This window comes from Crocodylus porosus, unplaced genomic scaffold (assembly GCF_001723895.1).
Source record: "Crocodylus porosus isolate Cpor-Errol unplaced genomic scaffold, CroPor_comp1, whole genome shotgun sequence".
Classification (NCBI taxonomy): Eukaryota; Metazoa; Chordata; order Crocodylia; family Crocodylidae; genus Crocodylus; species Crocodylus porosus.
The window spans coordinates 28,121,880-28,138,940 of NW_017728917.1; the positions used below are offsets into that span (position 1 = coordinate 28,121,880).

The following is a 17,061-nucleotide window of genomic DNA, read 5'->3' on the forward strand; positions in this document are numbered from 1 at the left end:
TCTCCATAGGAGTGTGTGCTGGGGAGACTGGAGGCAAGTGCAGGTGCAGAAATTTTCTTTGTTCTGTTTCCAAGCACTGTGGCATTCAACATGTATACAGTCTACTGGGAGTGCAGACAGGAGAGTGCTTATCCTCAGGTTTAAATTAAACTGCTTAGCTGCTGCCTAATGTCCTAGCAAGTTGAACAAGATAATCTTCAGGATTGTTTTATAATTTGTGCAGTGCTGAAGTTCTCGGAAATGTCATTGGTTCAAAGAAAGCACAAAAGCCACAGTAGGAACTAGCAGTGGGGAATTAAGTCTCAGGCTGACTAAGTATCTTTCTTCCACACCATTGTTATGCCATAATTTTACCTTTCTAGTTTAGCAAGTTATGGAACTGATGGCGGATGGGTCTGTCCTTTTGCTTTCCACACCAAAGTAATGTGAAAGACCAAGCATCTTCTATATCAGGAGTTCTCACCTTTTTCTTCCTGAGGCCCCTCCAGCATGCTGTAAAAACTCCACAGCTCACCTGTGCCACAACAGCTGCCCAACTCCACAGCCCTGGGTGCAGCGGGCAGGGTTTGGTGGTGGGGAAGCCCTGGGGCCCCACTCACCTCAGCAGCAGCAGTGCGGGGCCTGGCGAACTTGCCTGCAGTGCTGCCCACAAAATGGAGGCAGTGGGGCGTGGCGGGGTGACCCTTTTCCCAACCCTGCCCCTTCCTCGGGACTCGCCTCAGCCTTTGGGGATCAAGGCAGCTCCTCCCTGTGCCAGGCTGGGCTGGGCCGGGCAGATCCCCTGAGACCTGCTTGCAGCAGTTGAGAACCATTGTTCTGTATACTTCCTCAGTGACATGTCTAGGGAGGGGCACCCCCCCAGGCGCTAAGTTATGAGGAACTCTGGAATTGCCCTCCACCCCTGCAGAATCTGCACCCCAGCACCAAGAGCAGCCCCACACCTTACCCGTGCCAGGAACTCCAAAACAGTCCCTGGGTGTTAACACTGCTTTAAGAGCAGCAGCCAGGGCCAGCAGAGCACGTGGCAGCCACAGCCACAGCAGCTCAGCCAGGGACTTTTTAGGACCTCTCCTTCCTTCTCCTCCTGGTCTCCCACAGAGTTTGCCCAGGTCACCAGCTCCTCTTGTCAGGCCTCTGCAATCCCTCTCCAAGATGAAGCCACATTTACCTCCCCAGCCTATGCCTCTTATTTGAATTATCTTCTCTCAAGTATGTTGCTGTAATGGGAAGGGACAGAGCATGCTATAAAGCCAGAATGAGGGAGATGAAGTGATCCTCAGCAGAGGCTGGGGGTGGTTTCCATATATGTATTTCCCTTTTTATTTCCTTACTGTCTCTTCCCAGCAAATGATGTCCCCTTCCTCTGGGGAGACGGATTGATTCCGTTTGCTTCCTGGCCCTCTCTTTTAAACCTTACCTTCTTAGTAACGAGTGTGAAGGCTTGCTGGCCCATCCATTTTCCTGTTATCTTAGATAACTAGATAGACAGAGTAGTTTGGTATTTATCCCTCTGTCCAGAAAGTTAGCCTAGTAGAAAAGTAGAGATACTAGTGTGAAAGTCAGTATTAGCATTAGTCTGTTCTCCTTGCTATCTTCTGAATGCAGCTGGGGGTGACATTTCCTTGGATCTGTTCCTAGCTATGTTTGCTTACCTGACTACAAGCGAACAGGGCTTAATTTCTAAGCTCCTCATCTTGCTAGTCCAAGAAATGGACAAAATTCTGTTTTATCAATTGTTTCATGACTTCTGGGTGATAATGGCTATTTGATTGTAATTGTGGTTTTTTAAAGCTACTTATAGAATATAAACACAGAGCCACTGTGAAATGGACTGATTTAAGCCCTGAGGCAGGAGGGCAGATCATATTTGTACTTACCAGGAATACCAGGAAGGGAATTGTATTTCTGAGTCTTGTGTTCTCCCTACTAGTTTCAGCTAGAAGGAATAACTTGCCACAGCCTTGTAAAGTATCTCTCTTCTCCCTGACTCAACTCTGCTGGGTCCTGACCCAGTGGTTGTGATTGTCAATAAAAAGACACCCATTCTTTTCGGTGGATACTGGATCAGAGGCCCCAGGGTCAGCATGTTGCCATGGTGGAGATGCACCCTCTGTCTGTCCATTTCTCTGCAACACTGCAGCTCAAGATTCTGCATTCTTTGAGATGGGGACTGTCTTTTAGTTGCATGGGTATATAATATCTTCTATGATCATTTAATGTGTTTACCACAGATGCATAGCTGACTTGCTGTACTGTAGCATTGTGGTGCCTTACAGTCTTTTAATGTACCCATCTTCACAACACTTGTCCATCCAAGTCACTGAAAAGGTATAGGATAGGGTATAGGTATCCAAATAAATTACATGGAGGGGGCAAGCTTCTTGGGGGTTTTTTTCATTTTTTCTTTTTTCATTTTTTATGGAGTAAGAACCATCCATATGATAGGTCCTGCAGACCACAGTAGCTGGAAAGCAACTCTGTAAACCCCTAACCTAATTTTCCTCTTGGTAAATTATTCATGTGCCTGTGTCCTAAGGGCACCTAGACACATGACACAGCTCTGCTCTGATCCATGCTAATTAATTGATTATGAGTATGCTGAAGCATGCTAATTTAGCATAACATGTATTAAGCATCCCTGCATTTCAAAATGGCAGTGCAGGTGCTTTAACTAAAGCTCGTCAAATGAGCTTTAGTTAAAGTGCCCCCACGGCCATTTTGAAGTGCAGGATGCTGACTACACATGACTCTGCAGGTGCTTTAATTAAAGTGGCTTTCAGAGCTGCTCTTATTTAAAGCGCCTCCGCTTCCCCCTCCCCACCCCTTCCACACTGGAGCACGTGTATAGATGCCCTAAGTGACTAGAATCAGACAGGAAGGCTGTAGCAGAACAGGGAATGAACCCAGGTCTCCTAAGTCATAATAGGTTAGTTATACTAACTGTTGATCGATCCATCCTGACTCTCCTGGGCCTTGGGTTTATAGAATCATAGAAAATTAAGGTTGGGAGGGACCTCAGGAGAGTCTTTTAGCTGCAACTGTACTTGCAAAAGCAGAAGCACATAAAACAGAGTGGGTATTTTGGCAGCCTGTGCTCAAAAAAGGTTGTTATTTAAAAATATTGGAAGTAAGGAATGAAGTAGTACATGGGAACTTTGTGAGGAAGTAAGTTCAGCACTAGCTCTGGTCAACCTAAGTATCAATAAAATTAATGCAGGAATCTTCAGAGAGCTGAGGTGTTTTTAAAATGAATGAATGAATTTTGCTTTCATCATATTAGACTTAACAGTTGTCCTTTGCGGATCATAAACTTGAAATCTGTCATGGAAAATGTAACTTTTGTTAGATACATCAGCTTTTTTGGGCAGATGGCTGTATACACTGATATTTTAGACACTGGTTCAGATTTGTCTAAGATGCAGGTTTGCTTCAGGCCAAAACTGTCCTTTCTTTTTAAAGTTTTGACATGTACATTGTGAGAGAAAATGTAAAACTCTATTATCTGAGGTCAGAAAAGGGGCTTTGCTCCAGATAGGCTTGAGGGAGCCATTTAAAATACTCTTATTCCATGTCATTGTGAACTTCCTTTTTTTTCTTCCTTTATCCATCCATTATTTACATTCCAAAAAGCAATACCAGTGAGTATACATATCCCTTTACTTTTGATAGTAAACCTAGTTAAGCTGTGCAGGCTGTCTTTTTAATTAATAAATAATGGACTTGCATATCTACAACACAAACATTTATGAATTCATCATCTTAAAAAAGTTTCCTTACAGTTATGTGTTGCTGCAGAAATCATCTTTGCTTTTTTGCATAATGTAACTCTTATTTCTTTAAACAGCTCAAAGGTTCTGAGAGGGATTGCAAACTTGTTCCGTCTTGTTTGAGGGGTCACTGAGACAGTAAAATGCAGCCTGCTGACTAGTCAGGGTTTAGCAGATGAAAGCGGGGGCATGACTGACAGACTTCTTGCAGCCCAGCCCTTCCAGTTGAGCACACCATGGTCAGGCTACAACATACAAAATCCATTGCAGTGTGCTACGTTTTCGCCGTGCCCCATGAGCATCCTGTGTGAGCGTCTGTCCTGTACCTCTCAGGTGTACATCACAGATCTTGCATGCCAGTGGAAGTTGTTGAAGCTAAGGTGTCTTTCATGGCCTTCCAGTCCTGGGGTGCTTTGCATCCTCAACAAAATAGCATTAGCCCAGGGGTCATGTTTAAGTTGTAACAGTTTCTTGCCTAGGGTGAAGCAGAAGTGATGGTTTTACCCTTTGCTCTTATGAACTTCAAACACCCTTCCTTATGCCCCAATACCTGCAGATCCATAAGATTGTTTTTTAGATCTCGCTGGGAAGAAATCTACAGATTATTAGCTCTGTCATATATCTGTAGAGCTTTAGGGTTCTTCTTTACAGGATTACTGCAGCACCTCTCATTTGTGCTTTTGTTACACGTCATTATTTCTCACTGCTTTTGCTCACAGTGCTCTAAGAACAGGAAATATATTGCAGGCATACAATGAAAGATAATATGCACTGAAATTATGAAGTCCATCTCTCAATGTTGCCATAACAGGCAAACTAAAAAAGTGAAGGGTATCATAAAGAATTCTACATATATCTATACCTGCAAATAATTTTAAATAAATTTATCTTATAGGCACTAAAGCAATTTTACTTAATGTCTTCTCTTACTAATGTTATGCAGGTTTATCCTGTTTCCTACTTAAGAATCTCTACAAATCCTGTTTTGCACACACAAAACGAGAAGGCTATGTTGGCTCTACCACTAGGTGTTACATTGAGCTTCACTGTCCATTTTCATGATAACTCTGGAGATACCTTCCATGCACACAGTTCTGTGCTCCACTTTGCAACCAACAGGTAAGTTTATGCTGGAGTGTGAAATGTAGCTGCAGCAAAGGAATGACAAGTACACCGTAACCTACTCATGGCAGCTGCCTTATCAAATGAAAAGAGGAAACTGTCAACTGTATTTCTGTTGCCTGGATTGGAGGCACCGAAGAAAAGTTTTGTCATATAAAAAGTGTTTGCTCTTCTGAGGGGCCATATCTGAAAAAAGATCTCCTCTTAGTAATCTGTAGTGACCTGGCAAAATGAAGTTGGGGCTAGACAGAGTCAACAGTAACTGCTGATACAGGTATTTTACTCTAAAGTGGACCATTCTGTCATACACGTTGTTGCCTTTGTAAGCAAGTAAATCTAATTAGCATTGGATCCACCATTCCTCTCTGCATTTTTTGTCACACTTGCTTTATATTCAAATGCATTTGTACAGAATTTAGCATGTGGGGAAAAATCCTTGGAGGGACTTTTAGGTGTCACTATATTTAAAAAAAAAATAAAAAAAGTAATGATCATGCATAGATAGCAGGAAAAATAGCCATTCCCCAGACATTATTGCACAAAGCTTGTTTTCGATGGAATTCCTGGTACTGATACTTTAATGAGAATGAATAAGAAAATGAAAGATTTGGGTTTAAGCTATTCTATCTTCCCACTCATGGATGTGTTACTATACTGAATGTCCTAGTGAATGTCCAGATAGTGACAGTAGTTGGAAGACACAGAACTAGTAGAGTCAGAAATTATAGCTGACACACCTTGTTAGGCCAGTTCCTAGGGTTTTCATCTTATTGTTTCTTAGTTCCATAAAAAGGTTGAAAGAAGAGAGACTTCTATAAATTTGAAAATCTGCTTAAAATGGCCAAAAATACCAAAAGCAGATAATTATGACCTCAGGATTTTCTTGTTATAAAACACTTTTACATTTTGCATTTTTGTCAAGTTGATAACCATTGCCAAAACAGCAAGATAGTGATTTTTAAAATCCTGAGTTAATACCAGTCACACAGCAGGTAAAGGTATTAAGGAAAGAAAACGTATTAATGGATTTGTTGGAAGTTAAAAACATTTCTTTTATTGCTAGAGATGACTTTGTGCAGATTGGGAAAGGAGCCACAAACAACACGTTTGTAATCAGAACAGTAAATGTTGGCTTGACCTTGCTTATGGTTTGGGATGCAGAGCACAGTGGGATTGCAGACTATGTCCCCCTTCCAGTGCAACATGCCATTTTCCCTGAGCTTGTGGATGTGGTAGTAGGTGATGTCATCTGTTTGAGTACTTCATTGATGAACCAAGAAGGTAAAAAACATTTTTAAGTCTTTGCATTTTAAAGAATTGTTTTAAGTCATTTCAGTGCTGGCTTTTCAGCAATTCTAAATTACCATGGAAACTTTCTAGTGCTGTGCATTGTGACATTCTCAGGAAAACCAAATATATTATTTATAATGATGTTCGTAATCAAATGTCACCTGCTATTCTTGCTAACAACAAAAATAGGCGTGATCGACTCTTTTAATCTTAACTGTATTATTTAACAATCATTTTCACTGAATCTTTCAGCGTCAGACTTCTGCAATTTGTATTCAGTTGATATTCAAATATAAAGCATTGTGGAAAACGCTCACTTTTTAACAGGGACAAAATGATGAAGTCTTTACACGATTCTCTATTCTAGTGGTCGGCAACCTTTTTAAGCTGTGGGTTGGCTTGGCCCAGGTTCGGGTCAGAGAAAGCAAGGTATTAGGACCCATTTGCTGCCACAAACACTTCACCCTACAGCAGCATGGGGAGAGCATCTGCTGCTGAAGCCCCCTGTCACCAAATATTGTCAAAGCCTTATGTCCACAGGGAAGATCAAATGGCTCCATAGGTGAGATCCAGCCCATGGGCCTTAGGTTGCCAACCCCTGCTCTACATCATTTTTTGGCTTAACTGTGGTTTTTCCATAGAGGTGCACCAATATATCAGTCCATATCATATCAGCACTGATAAAAGGAAAATTGACATTATCAGCAATCGATGTTTTTTGGCTGGTATAGCTGATAATGTCACCAATAAATGCTGCTGCATGCACGCCGCTGCATGCCCACAGTTGCAGCATGCATGCAGCCCGGCAGCTTGGAGAACAACTTTCAACTAGTAAGTCTGTGTGGGGGAAGGGGTGTGGGGAGGGGCAGATCAAGGCCCCCATGATGAGGGAGGGAGTGGGGCAGGGGCAGGTTCTGCCCAGCTGGAACAGGGCACAGGATGGAGACATGGGTGGCTCATCTGGGGGATGTAGGGGGGTGAGGTTGGGGAGAGGGGCAGCTCCTCACCTCTGTGTGCACCCCTGGGGGAATCATGGGGGGCATGTGCCCCCTGGATTTGTGCACAGGGTGAAGGGAAGCTGTGCAGTGCGGGCTCAGAGCTGGGGGATGCAGCAGCCTCTTCCCAGTCAGGGGGGTCTGGGTTGGGGCTGTGCTTGGGGCAGGCAGTAGCAGCACTGGGAGGAGGGAGCTACGGCGAACTTTGTGGTGGCTGTAGCCCACCCTATAGCCTCCCCTTCCAGTGCCACCACCACCTCTCCCCCACCCACCTACCCGGAGTGCAGACCTGGCCTAGCACCCCCTCTGTGAAGAGGCCAGCACAGCCTTTGGCCTCAAGCCCACAACAGAAAGGCCACCCTTGCTCCACACACAAGTCTGTGGGGCATGTGCCTCCCATGCCTCCCCCGGAGGTGCATGCAGCAGTGAGATCCACGCCTGCTAAACAAGGTGCCCATGGCTCCATCCTGCACCCCATTCCATCCCAGCTGGGCAGCTCCTGCCATAGCCTCACTCCCTCCCTCACTATGGGGTCCTCAATCTGCCTCCCCTGTGCCCCTTCCCCACCACCCAGACTTACTGGCTGGATGCTGCTCTCCCAAGGTGTGGTGCTGCATGTCGGTAATCAGGTCAGGTCACGTCAATATGTCTGGTTAATAATTGGCCATCGGTATTGGCCAAAAAAAATCTTTATCAGTGCACCCCTCGTTTTCCAGTCTTGAATTTGCAAGTTAGTTGGAGTTAAGCTGGTCTGATGCAACTGAGAACAATGCGGCCTCTAAAGTGGGGACCCCACAATTAACGTCCTTAAGTAGTGGAAAGCATGAAGTGGTATGTGTGTGAGTGAGCACAGGTGCACCCACACATGTGCAATCTATTCTGAATAACTATATGGCAAGGATACTACAATTAACAAACTGTGTGTACAAGTTAATAATGTGTTTAATGTACAAATGATCTTTTCTCACAGGTCTACCAGGAGTATGGATCTCTTCATCAAACAGTGTTCTTCAAGTTGATGCAAAGACTGGTGCAGCTGTGGCAAGAGATTCAGGAGTTGTCAGTGTTTATTATGAGATTCCTGGACTACTTAAAACATACAGGGAGGTAAGCCATTTTTAGTTTCCACAAGCAACACAAACGTGTCACTGTCTGGCTATATATTTTTGCATATTTAACAATGTGACTTTAAAAACTTCTCTTGCTGTCACTTGTAAAAATATGACTTGGAGATGAATAAATGTGTTCCTATTTCTGAACTGTTCATCTTGAGCAGAGGATGAACGGATACAGTGTATTTGGCATATATCCAAATGCATCAGGGTTGTAGTTCATATAATTTGGGTTAAAGAAAGCGATTTAACTTAATTCGTATTTTTAGTTTATTCTTATCTGTTACACTTCATTTTTTGACTAAGTTCGTTCCAGATACTAAAAAAACTTTAGTTTTAAGGCTTTGTTTTTATAAGTAAAGTTTCACTGTTCAATGAGATGCCAGCAAGAAAATTTGTAACTGTATCCACCACTCAGTACCAGTTTCAGTTAAAAGTTGCATTTATGATCTTCCCTAGAATGGTTCTGTCTGCACTGAATTCAGACCATCAGCAGACATAAGTACCAGACATTTTAAAACTCAGGTTAAATACAGCTTTGTGTGCCTGTTAAACAGATTTATTTATATGGGATTAATAGAAATAGCAAAATGTTTTTTGAAAGTAAACTAACTTTAAAAGCAATTTCTAAAATTACAGAAATTCAACTTATCAAAAAGTGCATCTTTGTTTTGGTGTATATATATGTAGGCAGAAGTAAATCTGTGATTCACTACTGTACCTGCCTTAATTTGTATTTATTTCAGTCTTCAGTAACAGGGTGCTTTGATGTCTTTTTATTTATTTTTTTTTAGATATTGATTACTATACCTCAAAGGACTGTAGCGATGCATGTAAGTGGAGTGAAAACAAGCTTACAAGGAGTTGTGGCTTCAAAAGTCATAGTCACAGTTGGGGAAAGAAGCAGAAATTTGAAAGGTACTGTGATGAAACATTTTCGGCTGGCCTATTTACCTCATGTTTGTACATTTCCAAGTACTAGTGCTTAACTAGCATCTCCTTAGCTGCATGAGGACTCATTAGAGACCCATTGCAGAGTCTCTCAGAGGCAGAACTCATTGGGAGCATCATACTAAGTTACACAGCAGTGGCAAATATATAAGCTTCCTAGCACTTAATGTAGAATAAGGGTGACTGGGGAGAAAATGCCTTCCTGATTACTAAAAGGAAAGGGAAGGCAGGAGCTGAGATGACCTCCCAGGAGCTGTGCTATGTAAGTGACTTACTATAACAGGGGCAAGCAAAATACAGCCCACAGGCCACATCCAGCCCACCAGGTGCTTTCATCTGGACTCCGGACACCCAACAACGAATTGTACCCCACCCAGCCCTTCTAACCAAAATAGTGGGAGTAAGGTACCCACACACCCCCACACCCCATAACTTATTGCACCTTGCTCCCACTTTCATGGGCAGAAGCCCCCAGCCCAACCAGCATCCACTTTTGGGCAGGGCTGCTGCTGCCACTGCTACAGCCACCCTGGGAGATCTGTTTGGCTTCTGTGGCAGCCCACTCGCTCCAAGCAGCAGATAGGGAAGAGGCAGCGGTGGGGGGGAGCTGCTGCTGGGTGGGGGTGGGACTGACAGCAGTGCAGAGCCTGTGCCCAGGGGGGTAGTGGGAGCACAGAGCTTGGGTGGCCAGGATACGGTTGAGAGGGAGGGTAGGGGATGTGGAGACCCCCCCACACCCACTCCCCCACATGGCATGCAGCCCCTGCTGCTGGCAGCAGTAGCAAGCAGGGCACTCAGGGCACCCATGTCCTGCACTGGCACCCAGCACCACACAGCTCTGGCAAGCTCTGCACATGGGGGCAAGGAGCACAGCCTGCTTGGCCCACCTCTCTTGCAGGGGGTACCACATGGTGCATGAGCAGCTCCCACACTTGCATGGCATCAGGGGAATCCCTGTGCTGGAGCCAGCTGCCTTTTCTGCCACCTACCGTGCAGGTCTCAGGACTCTAGGGGGTGAGGAAGGTATCTGGCTTCAGCACAGGGCATCCCCAGGTGCTGTGTGAGTGCCAGGACGTGAAAGTGCACTGCACCAAGCTCCTGTGATCCAGATGGGCCAGGCAGGCTGCGCTTCTCGCCCCCCACACAGCAGTGGCCAGAACTGTGCACCACCGGGCACCAGCACCTGCGCAGGGCATGAATGCCCCAATTGTCTCCTTGGGCAGCAGGGTCTGCATCATACACATACACCCCCCCCACACACACCCCACCATACCCCCCCCCCCCGACACACCCATTATACAAGAGTAAGACTTTATTTGGAGTTGTTATGCAATTCCCTCTCTATATAGTACACAAACACATAACATGATAAATATTTTTGTAATTTTAATTTTGTAATTGAATTAAAATATTTTATAGCAGGTGTTTGACTTTTAGTATATGATTTGGGTTTTTTTCTGGTTCCAAGATGGCAACCCTCCCCTTCCAAAAGGAGTATTTCTGGAGGGCAAGGGGTGGGACTTCCAGTGGCAAAGGTCAGGGGATAGGGGATGGGACTTCCAGTCCCAATATGGCAACCAGAGGGCAGCACAACTGTCAAGGGGCAGGGCTATCCATGTGGCCCTGGACAGATCACCAAAATTTGTTTAAGCGGCCCTCCATCCAAAATAATTGCCTGCCCCTATCCTACACCATATGGTTCACTATTCTTTGTGATTAAGTAAATTGGGTAGTTGCATCAGCACATGAGGAATTTTTTAACCACAAGAAAATACCATCAAATGATGCAATATGTCCGTAATGCCACCACCATCAGGATGACACATTGTGATTCTTTTGGGGCCCAGGAGCCAGCTTATTTGTTAACTTGTGAACATTGTGTTCCTATGCTGTGTTTTTTTTTGTAATGATTGTAATTCCATAATGCTGTGAGTAGCTACACATTCAGAATGAACTTTTGATCTGTTCCACTGGAAAAAAATGCAACATTATGACCAAGTGTAAACTTCTCTAAATTACTCTTTCATGTGGCTGCTTCATTTGTAATATATTCTTTTATGGTGTAGAAGGAAAATCAGAAAAAATGTTTATTAAATTAGCTAACTCAGAATGACAGAGTGGACTGATCAGACAGCCCACAGAGAATTTAAACTGTCAATCAAAAAGGAAAATAAAATTGAAAAATTCTCAACTGTTGGGGAAAAGTGAAGGGAATGGCAATAATTCTGGCCAAAAAAGGTTCCCTTATTTCCAGTCAGCTAGGTAACTGGCTAAACAAATGGAAAAGGAGAGGATCCAGGAAAAAATACGAACTACTTCTTCTACTAGAGCTGGTTGGAAGTACAAGCAAATGTTAAAGGGTATATAGTGAAAATATACTTGAACCTTTACTCTGGACCTATTGTAAAAGGCCTTTGAAATCTAGTATAGGCAAAATTAGTGCCTGTGACTGGCTCAGCATTTGGGGCACTACAGGCTAAAGCTATTTTTCAACGGTGACAGATACAACCGAAAAAATCAGTTCACAATCCACATGTTTTGTCAACCTTGTATCAGAGGAACTGTTTCTAGAAAAGACTAAGATTAGTGTCCAAAGCAATTTGGTCTTGGTCTTTCTGCTTGGATTTCCAGTCACAGAATCAGTTTGTAATGATTGGTTTTGTAACCTAGATATTTTTTCAAGCATGCTGTGTCCAATTTTTCTCATGGAGACCATGGCAGGGTACTTCAAGCCAGTTTCACAAGCACCTTTATTTGGACAGACAAACAAAAAAAATTAAAGGTTCTCTATCTCATCACCATTCTCTGAGCCATCTCGGTGTTAGCATGTCCCTTTCCAAAACAAACTTTAAATTCAAAACCACTGAGGTTTTCCCTTTTTAGGTACTAAAAATACAGGTTCTGCTTGAATGAAGGCAGAGGTAACTTGCTTAAGGAAGTTCAGGATAGATTTTCAAATTACTGCTCTAATTGATACAGTTGCAAAAACAGTTTTCAGGGAGAAGAAAAGTTGGCCCTCCATACTTAAAAGAAAGGAACACAAATGTTTGTAGAGTTTGCTTTGCTTGGTAAAGGCCAGAGTATTTCTAAGGACATCAAAGGATTTCAGAAGTTTCTATGCCAGTATGGAAGTATGTTGGATTTTTTTTAATTAGACTTGCTTCTTGTTTAATACACATAATAATTTAAGTCCTCTTAAGATTTTATAGAGCAATTTTTGAATTGCTTATTATTAATATTTCTAGTTATGGATATTTTATGATCTTGAGATCAGTTATATAAATAAATAATCAAAATAACTATTTTTTCATATTGCTAGCACTAAAAAAGAAGTACAAGCTAACCAACTGATTACCTCTCTGCACCATTGTAATTACCTGTTTAAAAATAACAGACTTGGCTCTAAACAAGTTTCTGCTTGCTGTTTGAGTCCTTAATGAATTTTGAGCCAAAAAATATTTTGTAGAGCTATGTAACATGTAGAGTTAAACACTGTATTTATTTTTTCTGATTTACCAATCCTTATGTTGTTTAATCACAGTGCCTTTTTCATATTACATATTCTTAACATTTAACAATTGTTGAAAACAACTGTAGGTGAACTATTTCACCTATTCAATCCTGTAATAAATTTTTAAAAAATCCTTCTTGGCAGCTAGTGAAATATACGTTAATGGAGCTTCCAGAGGCTGCCTTACATAAGAGGTACAAACTATTGAACAAAACCAACAAGCTGAAGTAATCAATTGTATTTATTGCCTGATGGCAAATGCTTTGCTTACATACACAACTATTATAAAGCTTTCAGTTGCGTATTCTCACAGACTGCATTTGAGAGGAGACAACTTCATTTTACTCCCAGCTACATTAAGACCATGGTAACCACTCTAAGCCTTTTTATAGAATGCTTGAAATTATAATGAAGGTGGCAGAATGACCTGAAATTTCTTCTGAGAGGCAATGATGAGCCCTGCTTTCTGTTAGCATGTTTTTTTTCATATCTTAATAAGCCTGCTGATTTATTTTTTTTCCTTAGGGGAATGTTCACCTGCTCAGATTGAAGCCATTGCAGAACTACAGCCAGAGTCCATTATCAGCTGCCATCTTCATTTTAACAATGCTGCATTTGATTTCCCAGCCCATGATATTTTTACAGCAGAGCCTGGATTTGATAGCGCTTCAGGTAAGATGGGGAAAAGGATCCAGGACTGCAAATACAGCCAGAGGGCTTCCACAGTTTGGTCCATCATTCTTGGTACAGCTAGATCTCTTGATAATACCACTGGGAATCTTGGATGTATATTGGAATTAAGGATCGGGTCCCAAGTGTTTAGTTAAACTTATGTTTGTCCCTGATGTGCATTTGTCACACACTTTTCTCATCTTATGACGGTTTTCTGCATACAACCTTAAGGGTACTGTATTTACTTGCATACCACACATGAAGTTTTCCAGAAAGTTAGTCTTCCAACGTTCTACAATGTCTTAAGCAAGGGGGCTGGTTTTTGGCTCAGAATAGAAGTGTGAAGATGCTGCAAGAAGGCAGCTGCTGCTTTTTCTTCTCTTCCCTCCAGCAGCTGGAGGGAGGGAGAGGCAGAATCCATCAGGGCAGATCCAGGGCAGGCTTATTGGTTGGTTGTATCCTTCTTAAATTCCTGCTTCACCTGAAGTTTAAAACCCAGCTGCCCAGCCTTAGCAATGGTGTTTCTCATAAGCAATATGGAGGGAGTCAGTTGACTTGATAGTTCAGGGGTTTTCAACCTTTTTGATCAGTGTACTCCTGGCAGCCAGACATGGAGCAGTGTACCCCATACAGCCAGACAGGGGGCACGGCAGCATGGGATGGTGCGTGGTAGCCCTTCGTCCCCGTCCATCTGCACGTACGCATAGGGCCCTCTCAAGTACCTCCGGGGTACACGTTGACAGCCCCTGTGCTAGTTCTACCTGACCTCTGCTAATTGCTCTTCATTCCTCTTCACACAGCCCTCTGTCCTTTTTGGTAGACTTGATGTTCCAAAAATAAGACTGTCCTTTCTTTTGCAGTTTTGCTGTCTGTTAGCTATTCCTGGTCTCTCTTTTCCCTGCAGACTGTTTTTTTTATCTCACTTCAAAATCCTAGTTCTACCGATGGAGTCCAGTCTCAGCAGCAGCTACAATTTCAGCTTTTGGCTGAGCAGCCAAAAGCTACTAGCAATTCAGCAGGGAAAAAATTAAAACTAAATTCTGCCTGAGCAGGAAATGGAGAGTGAGCGAGCTGAAGGTTAGGCTCTGTCCCTGCTGCATGTGGTTGTACCTCTGGAAACTTCTCTTTTTTTAATTGTACTTTCCCCCAAAAAGGTGCATGTCTTGCGTGGGGGCATGTGTTATGCAAGAAAATATAGTATTAATATTTTTCACCATATTCTGAAGCAAGTGGGAAACAATTTCATATATATCCCTCATATATGTAATGCTATTTTGGTACCTGCAAATCCCTGTGGAATTTCATTTAAAATAATAATGTGCCTGATGGAATGTTTGGGTACATAGTTATTCTGGACTCCTGTGCAACAACCCCAACCTCGATCACTTGTGAAAAGAATGTGCGTGAAAGTTAAGGTCCTGATTCTGTCTTGCTGCCCCGTCCTGGAGTACAGGCATAACAGGTTTGTGCTGACCTACTCCCCAAAGCTAGGGGGTGCTACACGTACATCTAGCTGAACTAAAGCCTGCTGTTTTACATTGTCGCAGTCCAATCTGAATTTCTGACTCTGACCCGTAACACAAGCATGAGCAATTTGTTATTAATAAAGAACAGATAATGCCACAAAAGTTGATGATGGTTACTGGCTAGAATTACAGCAGTAGGTAAAGTAAGTATGATTCTTGTTAGACTTGGTTTTCAGTAAAAGATTTCATACAATATCCCCGGAAACCTTAAGTTCAAAATGTAATTCAAACCAGCTGGAATATGAAGAACCTTGGATGAATTGAAAACAGCCTGATTTTATTTATTTATTCCTCTATCCTCTGCACTTAGTTGACAATGAACTGGGGTGAAGTGAATGCTGTGGTAATGTTGTACCATGGAGATTTGTGTTAGGTCTTGCTTGCCCCTGCTGTCCTCAGTTTCAGTTTATTAGGGCACATTTTTATATTGCTTCATTGCCCCTCTAAAGAAGATTCCTCAGCGAGACCCACAAGAAATGTTCTTAGGCATGAAAAGAAACAGAAGCAATTAAGGGCTGATCCTATTTGTTGTATTTTTTTTTTTTTTTTTTTTACAGGTCAGTATATCTGTTCCATCACAATGCACAGACTTACTGACAAACAGCTAAAGCATCTCAGCATGAGTAAAACAGCTCTCATAGTTACAGCCTCAATTCAGAGCAGCCATTTCTCTGGTGAGCAGATCAGCACTGAAGTGCCGTTCAATCCAGGATTTTATGCTGATCAGACTGAAATAGTCTTAAGTAACCATTATATTAGCTCTGATATGAAAATATTTGGAGCCACTGAAATTCTCAACAATCTGGAGGTGAGTGTATCATGGCAAATCATCCTATATATTTAAAACTGTGCTGAACCATTAGACACAGTTCTGAGGAGGAGGTCAGTATGCACTTCACCATTTAGGAGTACTCCAAGAGGCAAAGTGTCTTGGAGATGCTCCTCTAAGGTGCAGTACTCTTTCCTGCATAAGGCAGTATTAAATTACTAATGGCCTACACCAAGAGAAAATCATGAAAGGTATCCCCATCCAGGTTGCCTCATCTGTGCTGGCCAGATTGTTAGACAGGCAGATGGGTATAGGGCAGGGGTGTAGTTACAAAGTTGCCTACAGTAATCCAAATATATGGGATAGTCAGGAAAAAAGAAAAAATAAGGGGTCAGGAAATAAGTATAAAATTCAAGTATGATTTGGCTTTTGCAAAGATGGCATGTGGTTGTGTAAACTAATGATGTGACAGATCAGAAATAAAGTTGTGATAATTAGCAGGACTTTCCCAGGAATAAAATCTCCCTCAAAATGTACTGAAATTGTTGCCCTGAACAGGACAAGTATGAGGAGAAGTCGCATCTGGAGCTTCCCCCAAGCATTTCTTTTTTAGCAGTCCTCTTCTGACATTTTCTCCTCAGACAGCTATGCGAGGGAAAGAGAAGGTGCAACGAGAGTCCATCCCAGTAGATATTAGTGGATAGATGCCAGCCAGCTATAATCTTTTCCTCTTCTTCACTCTTGTGTATGGTTACATCCACCTGAATAACTCTTGTCAGAGGATGATGTTCTGCACTTTCTGGAGCCTGACTCAGTAATCTGGTAGATCTTTGTCATCTCTATCTGTTATGATTCTATGGTTTCATGTACTAGTTGGTTCATGACCTTTAAAAAGCTAAAACTTTGCCTGACACTCCCTGCTGTGGTGTGAATAGCAGATTTTTATCATGTCTACAGGGGAAAGATAGTATGTCAGGGCTTTTTATTCTACAAACAGTGCTAATGCATGTGTTTTCTCCAGTTAAAAGGATAATTTGACACATTTTGGTTATCTAGTATTCTATTCCCCCCACCCCTCCAAACTAAATATTAACGCTTATCTTTGACATCTGATATTAAAATATTTCTATTCCTTGCTTGTCACATTCTATTTTTAATTCTAATAGATACGTTACTTGATGTCAGATAGATTTGCAGAAGAATAGGGGGGTTTGGTCTTAAATACCTCGGCAGACATTACCGTTCTTTACATTTCTCTGAAAAGGTAACAACCAACAGCTGACCTAACAGTATGAAACTAGTAGGGATGTGGGAGCAAAATCTTTTCTTCCATTTTCACTCTGTTT

General features: G+C 42.4%; 1 protein-coding gene across 1 annotated transcript in view; it reads left to right on the forward strand.

The window, feature by feature from the left end:
- The window catches only part of NUP210 (nucleoporin 210), a gene marked incomplete at its 5' end in the record, with an annotated part of 113,610 nt that overhangs the window by 91,691 nt on the left and 4,858 nt on the right, over window positions 1-17,061 (forward strand). Inside the window, 6 exons of the mRNA XM_019537020.1 lie at window positions 4,711-4,886; window positions 5,953-6,170; window positions 8,145-8,281; window positions 9,081-9,204; window positions 13,274-13,420; window positions 15,504-15,754. Of these exons, the coding sequence (XP_019392565.1) occupies window positions 4,711-4,886; window positions 5,953-6,170; window positions 8,145-8,281; window positions 9,081-9,204; window positions 13,274-13,420; window positions 15,504-15,754 (1,053 nt within the window). The remainder of the gene's footprint in view (window positions 1-4,710; window positions 4,887-5,952; window positions 6,171-8,144; window positions 8,282-9,080; window positions 9,205-13,273; window positions 13,421-15,503; window positions 15,755-17,061) is intronic.